Here is a 19,992-nt window from a genome sequence, read left to right on the forward strand (position 1 = left end):
TCCTGTAGAAGACTCTGCCGTGAATGCTAGGCTAGTTAGCATAGCCACTGATGACGGTGGATAAACAATTTTCCTGTAATAATAAGTTGTTTGTCTACCATTAGCACACTGAACAGCAATTACACAAGGTTGATTGACAGCGCTAAGACCCTCCTCCTTTAATGTTTTTGGTTGGGAGACTTGACCAATAATAGCTCAGGGACGAGGTGAAGGGGAGAAATCTTTTCACAGATAAGTGTCAGTTTACACTTTAACAAAAAATATGCTTTATATATATAAAAGTTACATACTGCAGCTGTAAACCATCAAGATTCAGAGCTGCAAACACAGCCAGCTGCTGTAACATCTTTGCTAGTAAGCAAAGTAAGGCACAAAAACATGAAACCTTGAATAGCATTGTCTAAAATATTCCAACTGTATACTCTCATGAAATCTTAAATTTGCACACTGGCAGATTGACAAGTAGCGCCTACATAAACCTAAACATTAAGGCCTGACTGGAGGGAGGTTCGGATAAAGAGGAAAGAAGAGGTCAATGTTGTCTTTAACATCCCACTATAGTCTGAAACACAAACTGCTCAGTTATCAGACGCATAGCTCATCAATATTTGGTTAAAACACCATTAAACAGACCAGTGGTTAATAACATGCATTACTTTTACAGCAGGTGGTCTTGATTTCATCTCGTTTCCAGTTCAGCTCATAACAATCTTACTTTTTTAGATAATGAGAAGTCTTACTCTGACCTTTAATTCCATGTTGGCATATGATTTTTTTTTTTCTACCGAGCAGCGTGTGTTTGAAAACCTTTCTGGCCTTTATCCGGTAAAAGCTGGTGGGGACGCCAGAGCACACAGCGTGTTTGCTACAGACTCCACCAACTCACACCTGTTCACCAAAACTAGCAGAGGACTGTGAGCTCTGACAGCTGTCTTCCTCCCGCTGCTCTAAACAGAGTCCACAACACACACACACAGCAAAGAAAGGACAGAGAGAACAGGTGGAAAACGCTCCGATGCGTCTGTGGGTGGTGGAGGTTGCTGCTGAATGTGAAGCTGCTCACACACCTGTGAGCACTGCATTAAATCAGTATGGAGTAATAGAAACATGGAGCCTTTTACTGAATTGCTGTGTGTAGGCATGTCCAACTTTTACATGGTGATAGTTACGTACTTGAAAACTAAGGTTAGGTTAGGGATTTATTCAATGCCTTTGCTAAAGTCTGTCAATCTAAATAAAAATAGCCATAATTTAACATTCAGTAAGTCAATAAGCAGAGGAATAAATGTTGCTTTTATGTTTTGCATCGTGTCAGATTTATGTGTAAACTCGATAAACTTGTTGGTAGTTTGTTTTATTTAATCAAGGTTTTCTTTTTGTAAGAATTCTGTACAAATCAATGCAAGTATTCAGATCTGACAGAAGTTAAGGAGTTTTTAGTTAATTTTGAGAAGTTACGCTAAATAAAAAATTGCAATTAGAGGTGGATGATATGGACTTAGCATTTTATTATGATATTTTGTGGTACTATTGAGATCACGATAAAAATTATGATGGAAAACTTTTTTTTTTTTTTAAGGTAACAGCAATCAGAGCGTCACAAACAAATACGGCTCTTGAAAAACGTTCCCATTTTAAATTGGCTTCTTCAGGATGGCACTTACAGAGGTGTGATTTATAATACTAAACTGCACACAGTAACTACATTTAATCATATTTTAAAATTTACTGATGTTTGTGGAACAAATTGTGGAGAAAATAGTAAAAAACAACATTTCCAATAATGTCAGTTTATGGTATTTTGTATGTTTTAATATCACTAATGGAAATCTATAAATGTATTAACAATAAATCAAAAAATATTATCGTGATAAGAAATGTTCAGGATAAATGACAGACAATGCTATAAATGTCCAAGCCTAATTACAATAAATACGATACCAATTAATTTAAAAATACCAGTCAGTGCACATGATTTGTTTGGTCACAAAACAGCTTTTTTATTTCCTGTTAGCTAGGTAAAAATAAAATCAATAAAATCAGATGAAATCAAAAGCTGTGGATTAATTTTCATTTTCTCTCTCGGCCAGCCTACACTGTTTTTTTTTGTTTGTTTTTTTTGCGGTTAGTGAAACATCCTGCTGAATGTACACGGGGCTGTGTTCTGCAGCTCTGTGTGTTTTATGCACATCTAAATTCCAGTCAGCATGTTGAATTAAAAAACAGGTGAGAAGTCGAAAAGCCACTGGATGTTTCTGTGGAAGCTTTGAACAGAAACAGATCCTAATCAGTTAGTGAGCTTCCTGCTGCTCCCTACAGAATTTGCTGTATTATACACACATATAAAGGCTACACTACATTTGCCAGTGAATAAAGTAACATGAATAAAAAAAACACAACCGTTTCAGAGTTTTGATAAATAAAAAAAAAAAAAATTAAACGTGATCTAAATATTTTTATTGAACAGAAAAAAAGAGCAGGAAAGTTAGCAACTGCTGTTTTTACTGATTAATTAAGGACGCCCGATATATCGGTACCAACATCGGTATCGGACCTTTTAGTCATTTTTAACATGTCGGTATCTGTCCGTTGACCGCTGGACACAGGCACCAGCACCTCTTGCAGCATCCACTAGCGATAAGCATGTACGATAATGGATGAGATGGATGAATGGTAAATACTGGTTAAAAGTCACAATATTATTGGATATTGATATCGCTACATCTTTTCATATTGAGGTATCCCTATTGGTAATGTTATAATATCTATAACATTAATTCTTCATTTTAATTTTTGACATGCAAATGCTACATTCAGTAGTGGTTTTAAGATTAAGACTAATCTCTGGCCAGACACAAGTCAGAACATCAAAACTTCTTAAGCCAGCTGTCTGACAATGCACAGCAACAGGTGAGGGAGGGGCAGCTTTGTTCACCACATCACTTTTTTATGGCATTCCATTAAAAATTATTTAAACTGTAGGAGATGGAATATTTTAGGAGTTTTAAGACCATAACTTTTAAAATTCTTGGTTGACCTTAATATCAGTAATTACAAATTTAACATTAATTTATGTTAAACTAAAGGTTTGTTTGTAGTCTGCAATGCTTCGCTTTTTGACAGCCGGACTCTCCACTCCTGCACAACTAACATTACTGAATAAAACTGAGCTGAACAGGACACAGCCTCGCCCAGAAAAGAAGGAATATCATGGAACATCCCAATCAGCGGCGCAACACGATGACTCAGTGTAGACCAGGAAACCGCAACACAACCTGGCAGGATCCCAGCCTCAGTTGCTCCGGCAAAGAAAAGAGCCAGTAATAAAGTGTCAGGGGAGACGCTGCTCCGCGTTCACTCCGAAACCACAAACACGACCTGTCCTACACAGAAGTGAAGAAACTTTGGTTGTTTGTTCCTGTTTCCCTGACTCTGTTTGTGAAATTGCGTCTGTGAATATTTAATGTCTAAGGCAGTCCTTCACCATTGTAATTAGGTTTTCAACAAACTTCATTAGTTGCTCAGAAGTCCACTCTCTGTCACGAGAGTTGAAACGAATATTGAGAAAATCTGAATTTCGTTGGACATTTCATTTATCATTTCACACAATGGCCCAAATTATTCGCACCTCATAGTTTTTTTATTCTGATGTGATATGACACAGGCATCTTTAAAAGCATAATAAAACAATGAAAAAGGTGGTCCAACCCCACGCCTTTTCTCACATTGTGTCCTGAAGTTTATTCCTGTGCTGGACATTATTTAGTCCAGCATGTCTTAAAGAAACAGTGTTCAGCAGCACCAGATTTCAGGTGATTTGTTTCCTCTGGGTTACAACTGATGAATGATTTTTCATCCTCAGTCAGATTAGAGAAGCTGACTGCATTAAATGTTTCACTGCAGTAGCCTCAACACCAATAGTCAAAACGAAAGCATGTGAAAAGAAGAATATGCTTTGCTAGCTGTGACTGAGCTGAGGTATTCTCAGGAGGATTGCTGTTGCATTTAACACACTGCTGTATGAATCTGGACTGATTGTGATTAATTGCTGACTGGAGCAGAACATTAAATACAGTAAGATCATGATCAGCAGGTAAGGAAAAAGAAACAGTCAGCGCTGCTGAGCTCCTGTGCATAACAGTTCATAGAAGGCGAGGGTTTTCCTGCATGCAGGATAGAGTTATGTCAAATACTAAAAACAGATTTAAGGATAAGGAAACTAAGCATTCAGAAGGATTTCTGCACTGGTGCTCTCTACATTGGGCTTTTTAGGCATTGGGATTTTTCAACTGGACATCTAGAAAGCACAGTACTTGAGGGGATAATGAACACAAGATGGGTGTGTTCCGGAGGAATTCAGCATACACCCATTAAAATTCTTCCTTATAAAACATTTTGTTGTAAACCGGCAAAGATGAGCCGCATCTGAGATTCTTCTGGCCATTTATGAATCACCAGGGCAGTCGGTGTTATCCCATAGAGTTCAATAAATCAATCAAGCTTATTTGCGTAGCACATTTCAGGAGGAAGGCGGTTCAAAGGCAGTTCACATCATAAAGACACGTACTGTCAACAATTGAGAAACCAGTGAAAAAACATTACATTTTGACGACGGCCACTAAGTTTTGTAAACTCTCATAGTTGTGAGTTTACAAAAAAAAAAAAAAAAAAAGGCGACGGCGGCAGTGCAGGAAGATGGAAGATATTGTGTGAAATTGACGTCAGGATTTACCTACACCATACTTCTCCAAAACAATTACGGCGGACGAAGCGATCCGGTTTCTAGGCTACACAAACTCTTGCTCTTCTTATGGAAACGATTCCTGAGTCTTGTTTATGTTTGTAAATTCTGCGGTTGGCGAGTTACACGAAGCGTACGTCATCACTGCATCACTCCTCTGAAGGCGGACCTCTGCCGGTTCTTAAACAAGTCAGATGATGCAGGCCTGACTTGTGACAACCTCGATTGGCATATGATTGCAGTATCAGAGGTACCAGCTGACTTTAATACCTCTGGCTGCATTGTTGTGTTCACAAAGCGCATTAAGATGGCAGAAAGGTGCTTTAATCACACCCATAAGTGTTTTGTGAAAGCCATTCTGCACAGTATTACGCCGGACAGTAGGATTTCATTTGTAACTACATATAATTTAAGCTGCCATTTGGAGACAGTACCTCAGTCGGCACTCATATTTGGCAGCTACAATATGAAATTAAAGAGATAACATTTGCAGAGATCTTGTTTGTGTAAGAAATCCATTTTTGAGATGCTGTTGCTTTAAGGTTCTGAGAGAAATATGTCTTTAGTGACAAATTGTGTGGGAGAGGCCAGGAGCCAGGAGAACAATGAATATATGGGATGTATATCACGACTGTTTCCATCTGCCAGACTATCAAAGTTCATTTGTTCAAAACAATTAATTAAATTCATGGTTCCATAAATCACACGTGGAACTTCTCCTATAATCATTGCTGTGCCCAAATCCTTGCCAGCATTTGATGAATGAGGCTCAGTGTGAATTTGTTTCAGAGTTAAAATAAATAAATAAATCTAACATCTAAACCTTAATCTTGATTCAGGACACTCTACAAATTACTTTCCCAGAGTCAATTACACTGACCTCGACACTGATAAATGACGCCCCAGTGATTTTCCGCTATACAACCTCAATTAAAGTGAAGTGAAACTTTATCTTTGCTCCTAACCAAGCATCTTTAATAACAACCAGGTTGCACGTGTTGAGTGCATTCATCGATAACACGCTTTTGGGGTTCCAGAGAAATGAGGACATTAAGGCGGAGGATGCATAAAGCTAAAATTGTTCGTGGTTCCTAGCAACCATCACCACTAACCAATTAAGAGTGGGACTCCCTTCTCTGCTTAAGATGTATGGAAATGACAAATGACTGGAGAAATAATAATAAAAAAAAAAATAAGATAGATAAAACCAGAACACTACACATTTTGTTCTCCAGGTAAACCATATTTCATGCACTCCATCGAAGACAATCTATTTTATGTGTGGCAGTATTTTAATCCACAACATAAGAGCTAAAGGAAAAAGACTTCTGATGCCTGAGCAAAAGGACTTTAGTATCGTTTCCATCCGGTCGCTCAAAGATGCTCCGTTTGTCATAGCTACAAATGATGAATGCCAGTGTAACGTTACTAATGTTGATCTGAATGATACAATCCCATGAAAGCATCCTCAGTTTAACAGACTGCTGGATATTTTGGCAAATGAGGCGGTGTACTACGAAAAGAGGAAAGAAAGGGCTGATTTTTTTGTTTTTAAGTACTGTATCCAAGTCTTCCATCATGGGCAGATTGCGGATTAGCTTGAAGTTGGCAGAGGGACTTCCTCTCTGTTATTACATCACCAAATAAATAAGGCAGAAAGGCTGAGAGGAAAAGATTTCCACCAGGAAGGGAGTATTATTGTCCAGCTGCTGCAGAGGAAATCAACCTTTACCCTCCCTTCTATTTTACCTCTGCCTGATATCTCTACTGCTCTCTTTAGCTTTCTCTTCCCACTGCTGCTTTCGTTATTATCACACCGACTCAAGTTTTGATTGTTTTCCTTCACAAATAAAGGACTGCCTGTCCTTTTTTTTGTAATTTACACTGTGTGAGCAAACTTACCAGGCCAATAACATATTTTTTGTCTTTTTGTCATTTGTCAAGTACTTATGTTATGTACAACGGTTCCAAAGTTTTATAAGAACCAAATAAAAACTCACTGAATCCTTGCCTTCAGGTTAGCTACTGTGCAGATTACACCGTCTTCTTTATTGCAACAAAACTAAAATGAAATGCAGAAGCAATGTGTGAAAGACTTGGGTCTGCTTGTCGAATAACCTTTAGCAGCAGCAACGACTTTAATAATAACCAAGTCTCACCACTGTGAATTCTCACCTCCTCTCAACAAACAATTGATGTCTACAGTCATAATTTTATGCACGCCTTTGTCACAGTCAGACAGCCTCGCATTTGATGCGAGAATGTTTTGGTGAAAAAAAAAAGGGGTCATGATTGGCAGGAAGTGCAAGTGTTCTGCGGGTGCAATTGCACCACCACCACTGCGGCTGTGCATAACGGCTGGTATGAGGTGCTTTTGTTCATACACTTTGGTTTTCACCAGATTGTGGAATTATACAGTGGACTCTCGATTATCTGCAGCTTAGTATTTGATTTTTCTGTTGAAGGCAACTTCTAAATATTTAGTTGAAATTTTATCAATCTGCAGATTTTTTTTCTTTTTTATCTACAGCATATGCCAAAAATTCCAAAGAAAATGTATCTTGGAAAATGCAATGCTACTTAGCATGCTATAAACTCGTGTTTGCAAAGCAGCCAATCCTGCAGTGCTATGTTATTATTTAATGTTACTGATTGGCTGTACACCCAATAGCAGAAATAAGGAAAACTGTAAATGTTAGTTTCTTTGGTAGCGCTAACACAGTTTCTACTCTGCATATTGTGAATATGTGTTTGAACTGCTTTAATAGGCAGTAATATTTATAAATATTAGTGAGATCTCTATACCACCCATAATGCATTTTTGCATCAAACTATGAAACCATTCATACTTTATACAGACCTATTGCCTGCTTTGTATTTTGCTTATAGATCGACAGTTCAGTCTTGTTTGTTCAAACAACTTTTAATTTCCACAAAAAAAAAAAAAAAGGTTGTTCAGATGTACTTTTGCTGATGTAAGCCATGATGCCAACTTTCCTATTTCAGTAACAAATGTTGTATGAGCAATATAAATAAACAATTTGGTTACATCAAGGTTATAAAAAGGTATAGTTTTAAAACCTGTAATATTTTTCACCATTAATCTCCAATGATCTAAAGTCCCTTTAATGAGAGGCCAGAGGAAGTGCTGGAATGATTGTTCTTTTCTGCAGCAAACTGAAGCATTGAATAGCCCCTCCCCCACCTGTTGATGCACACTGCAGGTCAATTAGCTGAAAACTACTATAGATTTCTTCCAGGTTTTGACATCAGGGTGCATTTCCATTGAAAATAGACATATGGTGCAGATTACTGTAACAGCAGACCCCATATTTTCTGTTATAACTTAAATTAAAAACTATTAGATGAAATTGTAGATTATTATATAAACATTTAATGCTATTTTTGCTGTGGGTTATCATACCATGAGAATGATACTGGCCTATTCACAGTCGGATCTAGCTGAGAGTTTGACACAGTCTCTCTCTTTTTTCTTTTTTTTTTTTTTAAACACCAAGCGAATGAAGAAACACGACCATGAGAAATGGGAAGTGTCAGCCTAAACTAGTGCTGAATGTAAGGCATAAGAAGTCGAGTCACCGTGGAGACATGTTTCCCCATGAGCCACTTACTGTTACTTCAACTATTGCCTCGACTTCTGCTGGGTTTACATCACATCTCTTCCCACAGTCCTGCTTCATCTTCAACTTTCTCCAAGTCTAATGAAATTCAGCTCTCTTCAAGTGCGTGCATAAATAATCCCAACACCATCACCCCCGTGGAGCCAGCTAAATAATGCATTCCATTCTTCTTGTGCACGTTGCATGCAGTAACATACCAACAAACAAAAAAAGCAGGAAAAGCTCAGCAGCACATCACAATGTTTTCAGTGAAAACAGTGCTTTAAAAGGAAAGAAAATGTCAAGATAAACACAAAAAGGAAATATTTGCACTATTTAAAAAATGCACTTTTAAATGACAAAACGAATGAAGGCGGTCTCACAAAGCGCTAACTGCTGTTAGCACATGACTTTGCCTGGTGAGCCGAGAGTAAAAAGGTATTCTACGAAGATATGATGGTGAGGGCTTTAAGTTTCACACCATGTATCCATGTTTAGTTCTCTTATTTTGAAGGTAGAAGGAAGTAGTTCTCAAGTTGTGTTAAGTAAAAACTTCAGCTCAGTCTGGATAACAATACTCAGTAAAGTGCCAACCACTCCGACTGATTATATTACATTTAAATTATATAATGTGGTGAAACAAAAATTTTGTACCCAAAATAATTAACAGGTATTATTGATAAAGTGACTAAAGTAACTAAAGATTTATTTTTATGAATTTGGACTGCCTTTGATCATCTGTAGTTCAGAATCTAAAATACTAAGATTTTTTCTGAGAAGAAAAAATCTATTTGCAAAAACACATTTTCGATGTTTTTAATCACATCATAACCACCTTAGAATTAAATTAGCATAAAAATCACACTACGTAGTTTTGTCAAACATGGACTGGATTATCTTATCAAATCCAGATTCTTTAAAACACAGTTTGTGATTTCTGAAATATTATAGAAACAAACTAAGAGAGGGGTGGGTGTTGGTTTCTAAGAAATGTAGCTAAAATCTCATCTCCTTACTGTGAATACAACATTGTATCTCATCGTATCTCCTGAGCTGGAGGCCGCTTGCATGGAAAGAAGACCTAAGGAAACTTTTGATGTTTACCCAACTCAAAGGCTGTTGCTTTGATCTGAACACCCAAAAACCACCAGCATATGAAAAAGTCTCAGCTTAGTATTTTTGAACATCTATGTTGTATTTATCTGCCTTCATTTCCTCTTCTAAGACGCAAAAAAACCAAAATGGCCATACTGACTGGGCTTTCTGTTTTTTTTTTCTCTTTTTTTTAAGTTATGTTCTAGGAAACCTATGCTCTCTAAAAACTGTGCCTTCGCTTTGTCTAAGCGATAGACTGAAAAGCGGTCAAGTTGGACATCTAAATTTCGAAAGGATGAGCATCTAGCTGAAAACACCTACATGTTAAACAGAGCAGCAAGCTTATAGAAATATTTAAAACTTCACAACTAAACAAAAGCATTAAAAAATACCAACAGTAGGCAATCTTTCTAAAGTGATGGAGAAAACTGGAGCCTCCTGAAGCTCTTACCTGAGTGCTGAGGGTTGCAAGTCTGGTGGAACGACGCCTCTCTGTCTCGGTGGATCTGCAGAAACAGGAAGACACTGAATCAGCCTCATCATCATGTGACCGTCACCCACAAAGAAATAATGATGCAGAACGATATTGTCTGCTAAAGAGAGCGCAACTACTGTGTGTCCAGAACGAGAGGTGAACGTAAACGACTCGGGTGTTCGTGGGACTTCGTGGGACTCTGTGGTTCCTCTCGGGGGGCTGGGGTCTTCGTCTGGCCCACAGAGGAAGTTACTTGAAAAAGTTCCAACTTTTTTCTCCGCTCAAAACACGCCGCTGCTCAGATATGCACGAGCGGCCTGTTTGAGATGTGCGGTAACAATGCTGTTGCTCTGCTTCCTTTGTGGGATTAATGTCTACACAACAGCTGCGGTGGTGTGTGTGTGTTACGGAGAGAAAGAGAGACAGCAGGTCACCACAGCTAACTCAAAAGCTAGCCGGCCTCAGAGAAGCTTCCTAACGTTTAATGAACGCCGTCCATGGAAGGGAAATAAAACTGCTCCCACTTTGAGCTGCTTCCTACTATAAATATCACCAAATCACTTTTTTTTTTTTTTTCATTTCAATCCACTTTGCCACTGGTTGTTGAGCTGACAACTACACAACAAAAGCATGACCTGTTAATCTGATATCTGCGAACAGAGACGCTTTTATTATTATTTTTTGTCTTTGTTACTGCTTTTCTCTTTGCTCTGTTCCAGTCTTTTAGCTCGTTTCCTCCCCTCCTTAATTCACCCCATTTAGCTTCCACCCCCGGTAAGCTCACGCTAAGTCTGGCTCAGATCAGCAAGCTTTAGCGTTAGTCTTTAAACTTGCCCGTACAGAAACAGAGCCTTGAGTTGGGAATAAACAGCTTTACGATCTGAAGGCCACGTCCTGTTTTCATCTGGGAAAACAAAAGGTGTTGGTCCAACACAAGTCAGATCGAATTTCACTCACTGACTGTTGGCACGCCAAGAACTTTAATGGACTCTGGAGCGTTTATTCAGAGCCGGTCCAAGATTTTATGGGGCCCAAAGAAGAGATGAATTTGGGGACCCTCTTCCTCTCTCTGAATCTATTCACTTGACGTAACTGCCTGCTGTTTGGCTGTCACATTTTTGACACAGCCAGGTCTCCAGAGTCTGTGACAGAGTATTTGGGCCAGGCTAAGATGTTTTTTTTGTTTTGTTTTTTTTTGTTTTTTAATTATGAGAATAAAGTCATAATATTCAAAGAATATGATAAACAATGATAAAGTTGAAATAATACGAGAAAAAAGTTGTAATAATGCAAGATGTAGTTAGAATATGAGGACAAAGTCAAAATAATGCAAGAATAGTATATGGGAATAAAGTTGTGAAAAAAGTCATATTACAAAATAAAGTTAGAAAAATATGAGAATAAAGTTGGAATGATATGAGAAAAGTTATTGAAAAATGAAAATAAAGTCATAATGTTGCAAGAATTTAGTCATACGACAATAAGGTTGAAATATTACAAGAAAAAAGTTGTAATAATCAGAGAATAAAGTCAATATAATATCAGAACAAAGTTGCGATAAAACGAGAACAAAATCATGTCATAAGAAAGGATAAAGCTGTAATAATGTGAGAACAAAGTCATATTACCAAAATAAAGTCGTAATATTAGCACAATTAAGTAGTAATTTTCTGAGAATTCCAACACAAAAAATAATAATAAAAAAATCTTCTTGTTATGCTTTCATATCAGTCACACAAATAAGAAACTACTTATTTCAATGCATCAGCATCAAATTATCATCAGTTTCGAAACGATTGAGCCAACGACTTCGTCCATGTCGAATAATGAGCCTGTAAAATTTAGTCTTTAATCTGCTAATGTTATGACTGCATTCTTGTAAAACTACGACTCTATTCTCATAACTAAAAAACAAAACGATGTTTCGTCTGGAACCAGTACTCCATCATGAGTCCTTGTGCACAAAGTGTAGAAAAAATAGTCAGAAAAAAATGCAACTGCAAAAAAAAAAAAAAAAAAAGAAAAAAGAAAATAAAGAGCATCTGTAAAAATGCGAGCCACAGATGGAATAGTCCGGAGGCACTTAGAAGATTTATTCACCAATTTCCACTCTGAGACAAAATAAAGTATATTTTTATTGATTGTGACATGTTCCTATTAAGTTGGAGGGTTTCTATATTTCAAGCTCAGAATATCTATGAGGAGATTATTTTGGAGTAGAAGAAATATTTATGCACAGACAAGATATTTTAGACTTGTGGATCATACAGACTGACGTCTTACTTAAGGTTAATATGTTCCTAGCAAATACTCTGAGTAAAGAAAAGCCCTCAAGTCAAAAGCAACGACATTGAGAGATCTCACCTCTGGACAAATATATTAAAGACCAGGGTGAAGCTTTTACAGCCTGTTTTATGATGTATGAATTAAACATTGGACTGTAGATGATGGACTAGCATGTGTGTGCGTGTAAACATGCACAATTCTGATGCAGAAAATTGAGGGTCAAAGAGGCAAAGATGGATTTAAGTTGAGATAGCCTCAATAGTAAAAGAGGCTGGGAGCGCCTAGTGAAGCACATTTATCTGATTGATTGATTAATCAAGAGTTTTTCTGACAGTTGGGAAAAAAAGGAATTGAAATATTTGCATCTTTTCACACGTTTCTAATATTGTATAAAGGAGGATTATAAGTGGTTCAATGAAAAATCTGCCAGAATTGCCAGTTTTTTTTTTATACCTGATTAATAATCAGATCAAAAGATTAACCGATTTCTAAAATAACAGTTACCAAATATGTACCTGGTGAACTATGTACTTATTTACACCATTCGTCTTTGCAAACTTATTTCTGTACAGCTGCAGTTTTTAAAAGCAGTTGGTGATGGCATGGATACATGTAGAGTCTTACTTTTTTTATTTTTTTCACGTTCGACAGTTTTTATGTTTTACAAGGTTTGCCACGGATTTCCCATGGATTTTCATCAGATATTGCAAAAAAACATATAAATAACCAAGACCGGATGAGAGACTCGGCACTACCAGGAAGGTCAACTCCAGTGGGGGTTTAAGAAACTAACCCTCTGCTCTCCCAGCGCACGCTATCGACTAGCCCACTGACCCATAGAAACACTGAGCTCTGTTGTCCAGGCCTGGGAGGAGAGAGCTAGAGCCTTTACACTTTAGCTTCCCTGCAAACACACACACATGCATAAAACACTGCTACCTTAAACCTGTTCAGCAGAGCCACATGATAAAAGCTTGCTTGTGTTGCCTTGGCTCCTTCATCAAGTCTCACATGCACACAACAAATCCCACACACTTAGATGCAGATTCTTTTTTTTTGTTTTTTTTTCCCCCCTTTCCCTCGCAGCTGTGTTCAGATATCAAACAGGGCCTGCTGAGGGAGAACAAACACGCTGACGAGGAAAGATTAGCTGGTCACAGAGGGCTTCGGTACAAACACACAAACGTGAAAGATGTACTGCAAATGCTTGCGCAGGTTCCGGTTGCTGCTTGCTACAAAAGGGGCCAGTGTGGATTAACCTCATCAGGGAAAGTGGAACTGGAATGTTAGAAACACACTCAAATGAGGTATGGGAGCTAAAATAAGATACGTTTACAGAAAGAACAGAATCGGAAGATTTTTGGCGCTGAATGAACTGGAATGAAATGTACACCTGTGAATGGGTCGGAGCGCGGAGAAACCAAAAACTGATGCCTCTTTATTTTGGCTGAGTTGACGGAATAAAAATGTATGGCTACTATTAAAGGACACAGCTGAGAAGGCAGTTAATAAAACCCCTCGGATTTCACGTCATTAACTTCTTGATTCTTTTCCTTTGATTTCAACTTCTTGAATAAAACGGCTTCAACATAGCTAACTATCACAAACAGGGTTTCTGCAGGTCTCACCAACTCAAAATTAAGACTTTAAAACGTTTTTAACACCATTATGTATGAAACAACAACAATGCACAAAACAAAACTGCACACAGATACATGTATATCTATATATGGAAATCCATATAAAACTATTGAAGAAAAATTGTTATTTGTGAGATTAACTATAGGTCAATATTGTTTAATGTAAACATGCCAATTTTTTTCAAACATGCTTTTCGATAAAAAGTTTTTGTGCAAGGATGAGGTGATTTTTTTGGGGGGCTGTAATGAAATGTAATTAACATGCAGATGTTACTACTGGCGAAAAAGAGGAAGACGGCGACACGAATAGGAGAATGTAGGCAGGGCATGTGTTTTAATAATTTATTTCATGATGAACAAACTTATTCAAGCATGAATGATTAATCACAACATAATATAAACAAGAAAAAATTTAAGACCCGTGAGTTTTAAATGTATTAAATTCAATTTCTGAATCCATTTAAGACATTTTAAGGCTTCATTTCAGATGCATGAATTTAAGAGTTTTTAAGGATGCATGGAGACGCTGATGAAGAAAAGCGGAAATAACGCAGGATTATTTTCAGGACGTTGTGATCAATAGAGTCTCGAAGCGTCGGCCAGTGAGGCCTGCAAAACAACGAGTCAGTCAGTGATGGAGCCGATCACCCCGACTGCAGGCTGCCAGCCCGTACTCTGAGTCTTGTGCATATTTGTAGTGTCGGGGGAATCTAAACTGCACCCAGTAAAAACACATCTGGTTTAAAAATAAAAGACAGGCTGCTGAGTGAGTGTGTGTCTGCGTGTGTGTGTGTGTGTGTGGCAGAGCATGGAGAAGTTGGACTGCTGCCTTGTTTTCAAACAGGCGTGCAGCCAGAGAGGTTGTGCAGCACTGAAGGATGCCATGGCAGACAGCATGGCTGTTCCCAAGCCAGGCGTGTTTACGCGGCACGCTTTGATATGCGACGCTGGCGAGCAGCCGGCCTCGAGATGCAGTTATTCTCAGGTGAACCTGGGAAATGCACTTTCTGCACAGACTGACTTTTTTTCCCCCTGAAATCATAAACAATAATAATTAGCATTACTCTATGAAAATCCCCCTCCTCTAAGTTGAAGTGATATGAAACATCTTGACTCTTTGTGTTCTCTGAGCCTCTTCTCTGCGGTATTTGTTGTGTCCTGCTGACAGGCAGACGCTGCAACTGCAGGAGGAGCTGCTGCTCTGTAAGATGTTTGATTAGTCCAGAAGAGTGTTTATATGGATTCCAAGTGTCAAAATAACACCCACAGGAAAGTGCAACAAGGCAGACCTGGCTACTGTATCCATCATTGGGCAACAATGCTATGGCTGGTCAACATGAAATATTCTACACACTGTCCCAGGTACAAAATGCATCCTTTACTGGATGAACATCCCCAGAGTTCCCAGTCAATTCTTTTAAGCTAAACGATGGAACCTGCAGGTAGGAGGGAAGGAAAGATGGATGGAGAAAAGGACAGATTTGGAGAAGGAGATACAGATGGATGGACCAACAGATAAGAAAGACGGACAGGTGGATGGATTTGGAGGGAGTATGAACAGATGGATGGATTGGGAGAAGAGCGGATGGATGAATGAATGGATGGATGGGGAAAGAATGGTTGAATAGATTGGTAGAAGGATGGATGGACTTGGAGGGGAGATGGATGAATTGGGAGGAGAATAGATGGAAAGAAATGGTTTCATGTATGAATGGATGGATTGGGAGAAGGACAAATGAATGATGGATGGACTGAAAAGGGTTCATATGTGGCAGAATGGATTGGAAGAAGGATGGGACGGACAGGTGGACTGTTAAAAAGATGGATAGATAGATTGGGTAAAGGATGGATGGATGGCTGAATGGACTGGAAAAAGGATGGACGGGTGGTTTAGGAAAAGGGCAGATAGAATGAGAGCAAAATGTCTGGACAGACAGGCCTAGAAAAGTATTCAGGTACAGATGGAAGAATTGGGAGAATGACAGACTGATGGGTAGATGGATGGATGAAAACAACTTAGTAATTTGAAAACCATCAGAAAAATCACACTTTCCAGAGCAACTTCTTAGAAATTCTGAAATTTGTCAAGTTGACCGCAGCACAGTAAGTAAAGTCCAGAGATATTTCATCCACACTGTTTTCTTCTTCTATATTTCCAAGCAAACAGTAATCAACAACGTAGCATTGCCATTTTCCTTGAAAACATTGAATAATAAACAGGAAATAAGCTCCCAAAAATGGAAAGAAAGACTTACTGAGTAGCTTTCCCAAGCCTGTTGGGCGTTTCCCCATCTATCTGTGGAACCGCATGCAGTACTTGCACATCGATCTACTGTACTGCTAAGTTAGTTAGTCGAGCATAAAGGTTCATTCACAGTGACTGTACTTGGTAAGTGGAGTAATGATGTGTTCTGTAACTCCTGGCCAGGAGAGACGCTGGGATGTTAAACGCTGGTTGGAATGAAGTCATTTGGCCAAATGCCTGTTTCCATCCGAGGGCAGAGGAAACCGTTAGCCAGCCACTGCCTTTTCCCACACCATCATATCGCTCACTCTCTTTTCCTCCCTGCTCCTCTGTCAGTCTGTCTCTCTCTCTGTCACACACACTGTTGCTATTCTAGCCTTGTTTTGTACAGAGAAGCTGACATTAGAACAAGTCCAGGAAGGAAAAAAATAGACCAAAGTGAGGCGTTACGTGTAGCAGGGAAACTTTCCCAGATACTCTCCTTCATGTGTCCTCATCCCCAAGTCCCAACCGGTAGCTATGGGCAAATGCAGACAAGCCTGGTGGTGTTTTTAAAGTGAACTTTGTATAGAAATTGTCCGTTTGTGATGGAGACTAAGCTCCAGTTTGGAGGGAGCAGTCCAGCTTCTTCCAGATGTGAACCTCAGTATGACTCACATTCAACAGAAAAGTGCTTGCATGTGTGATAAAGGTCATTCCTTGATCAAAGCGCATCAATGCTGAAAAACGCAGATGACAGCCTCAAGATCTTAAAAACAGATTAGAGTTGAGACTGCAGCTAAAAAATCCATCCCGACATGAGACATTATGTCCGAGCTTGATCCGACCCGACAAATTTACTTTTATTATAGGACCAAGCAAGAAGTAAACCCCATGTTATTTTAATTAAGATTTTACTGCTTTCGTTGTTAGATCACCATCTAAGTAAGCAGCAACTTCTCTTTTTAGCTTTTAACGTCTTCCATTTTGTTGCTTGCTGTAATGGCTGGGTGAGTCTAGGTCAGTCGCAATTAGCAATAAATCAATTAATTGCATGATGAAGAAAAATCAATAATTTCCAGTTACACTATTAATAATTTTCTCTCTCTTTCTCCCGAAAACTGGATGACTGTGGTCTTCACTCTTATTTTGGTCTCAACTAGGCCTTTTTTTGAAGGACAATCTTGTTTACAGTCTTTATAATTCATTTTATTTGTTGCTTCCATTGTTTTGTTATATTTTAGATATTTAAAATGTCTTCCAGTTTCAGTTTTAAATGTTTATTAGAATTTAAAGTTTATTGACCTTTGAGATCAATAATCTTGCATTATTATGCCATTACAATATCGCAATAACTTCTGGTACAATTTATTGTCCAGCAAAAGTTGTCATCATGACAGGCCTAAGTGAATGAAGTGCAAATCACCGCCAGTGTCGCATATCAAAGCGCACTGGGGTCATGTGTGATTGGTAGAAGTGAAGGAGGGCGGGGAAATGTGCGCATGCAGTGCGCTGGGCTTGTTATGGTCCAATTTCTGCACCCTACTTACTTTCTATATATCCTCAACAGGTTAAACTATCGACTCCTCTAATAATAATATATGTAAGGAGTTTAACACAACTTTACACTCTTCATTCTCATTTGGTTTTCTCTGTGCTGCATGTATTGCAAGCACCACAGAAGCCCAGAGTTCGACCCAACTCGGAGCTTCTGTGGTGTCTTTATACCAGGAATGCTATGAACATGGCTTGATCGTCAGTAGCACAGATGCTCCAAGATGAAGGAAGAGGCGAGCAGAAAGGTCAAGCTTTTGATATGCTACTCTGGCTACTTATTTCAATCAGCAATGATCATGAGGTGTAACCACATGAGTGAGGTTCGCACCAGTAGGGAAAGCATTGATTAGTGCAAAGGTTAACTGTAAATGGTTTGCTTAGTTTCACAACAGTAGTCTTGTTAATATGACAGAAAATGCAGGAGCTTCTTTTCAGGGCAGCTTACTGCCAGTGTGCAGCAATACCCTGGAACATGATGTTTCAAAACCAAGATCTTGAGTAAATGCAGCTAAGTTTGGTTAGCTTAATGCTAGAAACAAATGTGAACTTCTTGGTTTTGAGATAAAAAGTAAAATAACTGAACATATATCAACCCAAGCCTTTAGATCACTTTGCTTTCTCTTGCATCTTTGCGGAACAACTGGGGGTGAAGGGTGTGACAACACTTTTACATTTAATTTGAGCAAAATGTGTTGGTTTAGATTTCAGTTGGGAGCAACATTGTTGACAAATGACAGATTGGTTTTCCGAGCCCAAGTGAGAGTAAACGCCGTTATTATGACTCGATCAGGTGGTGTTTGATCCTCTGAAACATCTTGTGTGGATCACTGAATCGCGACGTGATTTTGTTTGTCACCAACCTGCTTCATATTTGGCTTGGAGCAGGTTTAGCACTGTGAAAATTAATGGATTGTGATTAATGTCGAAATAGCGTAGACCCAAATCAGTAATCAAGGCAAACAAAACTCCACGGTGGAAAAAAAACCAAACTTCCTATAGAGTTCTGAGTGTAGAAAAGAAAAGGTGCCATTTGGGGCTTTAAATAGCATTCCCCTTTTGGGAGCCGTGCAAAACCCCATTTACAAAAAACCCCCAGAAAACTCCACTTAGCTCTCATTTCAACCGATTTGACACAAAATCATTACAGTTCAGTGCTCGAGAGGATATAATTACAGTACGACAGCCATTTTCAGAGAAGTTTATACTCTGTTTAAGCTGCAGAGTTTGTCGGACAAGTACCCGCTGTGCTGACCAAATAATCCCGGGAAGACCTTTAACAGCCTTAGCCTCATTAAGTTTTATGCACAGTCGCTCCACAAAGATGGACAGAGAGCAGGCATCCGCCATGGTGTCACATAAAGCACAAGCATATGCAGGAGCTTCCATGCAGAAACCACACTCCGCCCCGAATAATAAGCACTCTGTGTTTGAAGGGCCACTATCAACAAACGTGCAATCATGCACCAGCGTGCAACACAACAAAAAACCCTTGAAACACCCAGGGCAGACCCCCACAGATTTGTCAAAGCACATTGAAGCAATTTATGATACTTCTGGTAATGCTTTGTTTAAGAAATAAACTCTTTCTTTTTTTGGAAGATGCTTTTATGAGTCAGCGTTACCAGGCCTGTGATACCAACCTGTCTCAGGAACCGGAGCTGCTAATTCACTTCACGAGGCGCTATTAAATTGACTTCGTTTAAAGTAATGATGAACATTACTTATCTCTGGCCTCCTTTTTTTTTTATAGTTCACTTTTATGAATTGGGTCCCACTTTCAAATTCTCCCCCTGCCTTTTACTACTTTTGGCATTACGTTTTTATCTGTCTGCAGCTCTTAACAGCTCCACATTCAAAGCTTCTGCTCCAAAATGACTGTTATTACTGTGGCACCAGCCGCATTGTAACGCCAAAACAACTTTGTTTGAAAAGTGCAGGGAAGTGGCCTACCTTGATGAGAACCACGTCCACCGCACGCTCTCCTTTGGCGCAGAGGCTGTACCTCCGCTTGTGTCGTTCGTACATTTTCCTACAAATATCCAGAACGGAGTTTTTATGGATCGGAGTTGGGGGGGAAAGAAAATCCACGAGGAGTGCTCTTGAGGAGAGCTGAAGCTGTCTGCTAAGCCTCACCTCTGGCTGCCACAGAGGCAGCCTCCAACCAAACTCCAGCTCCAGTCCCACCCTCCTCCTTCGCCTCCCTCCCTTCTTTTTCTCGTCCTCTGTCGTCTCTCAACTTCTCCAGACTCTGTCTGACTCATGCCTTTGCTCTCACTCGCCTTAGCGAGGCTGTGAATGCCTCTCTCTCATCATGTGAAGCAGCCATCAGAAGTGCTGCATTGTTACCCTATGAC

General features: G+C 39.1%; 1 protein-coding gene across 5 annotated transcripts in view; it reads right to left on the bottom strand.

Annotated features, from left to right (window-relative positions):
• Positions 1–19,992, bottom strand: part of LOC106936881 (A-kinase anchor protein 13-like) — a 102,283-nt gene that overhangs the window by 27,268 nt on the left and 55,023 nt on the right. For all 5 annotated transcript variants that reach the window (XM_015018120.1, XM_015018121.1, XM_015018119.1 and 2 more), the window contains exon 10: positions 9,908–9,962. In XM_015018120.1, the coding sequence (XP_014873606.1) occupies positions 9,908–9,962 (55 nt within the window). The remainder of the gene's footprint in view (positions 1–9,907; positions 9,963–19,992) is intronic.

This window comes from Poecilia latipinna, unplaced genomic scaffold (genome assembly GCF_001443285.1).
Source record: "Poecilia latipinna isolate Pla-1442-1.1 unplaced genomic scaffold, P_latipinna-1.0 Scaffold2234, whole genome shotgun sequence".
Lineage (NCBI taxonomy): Eukaryota > Metazoa > Chordata > Actinopteri > Cyprinodontiformes > Poeciliidae > Poecilia > Poecilia latipinna.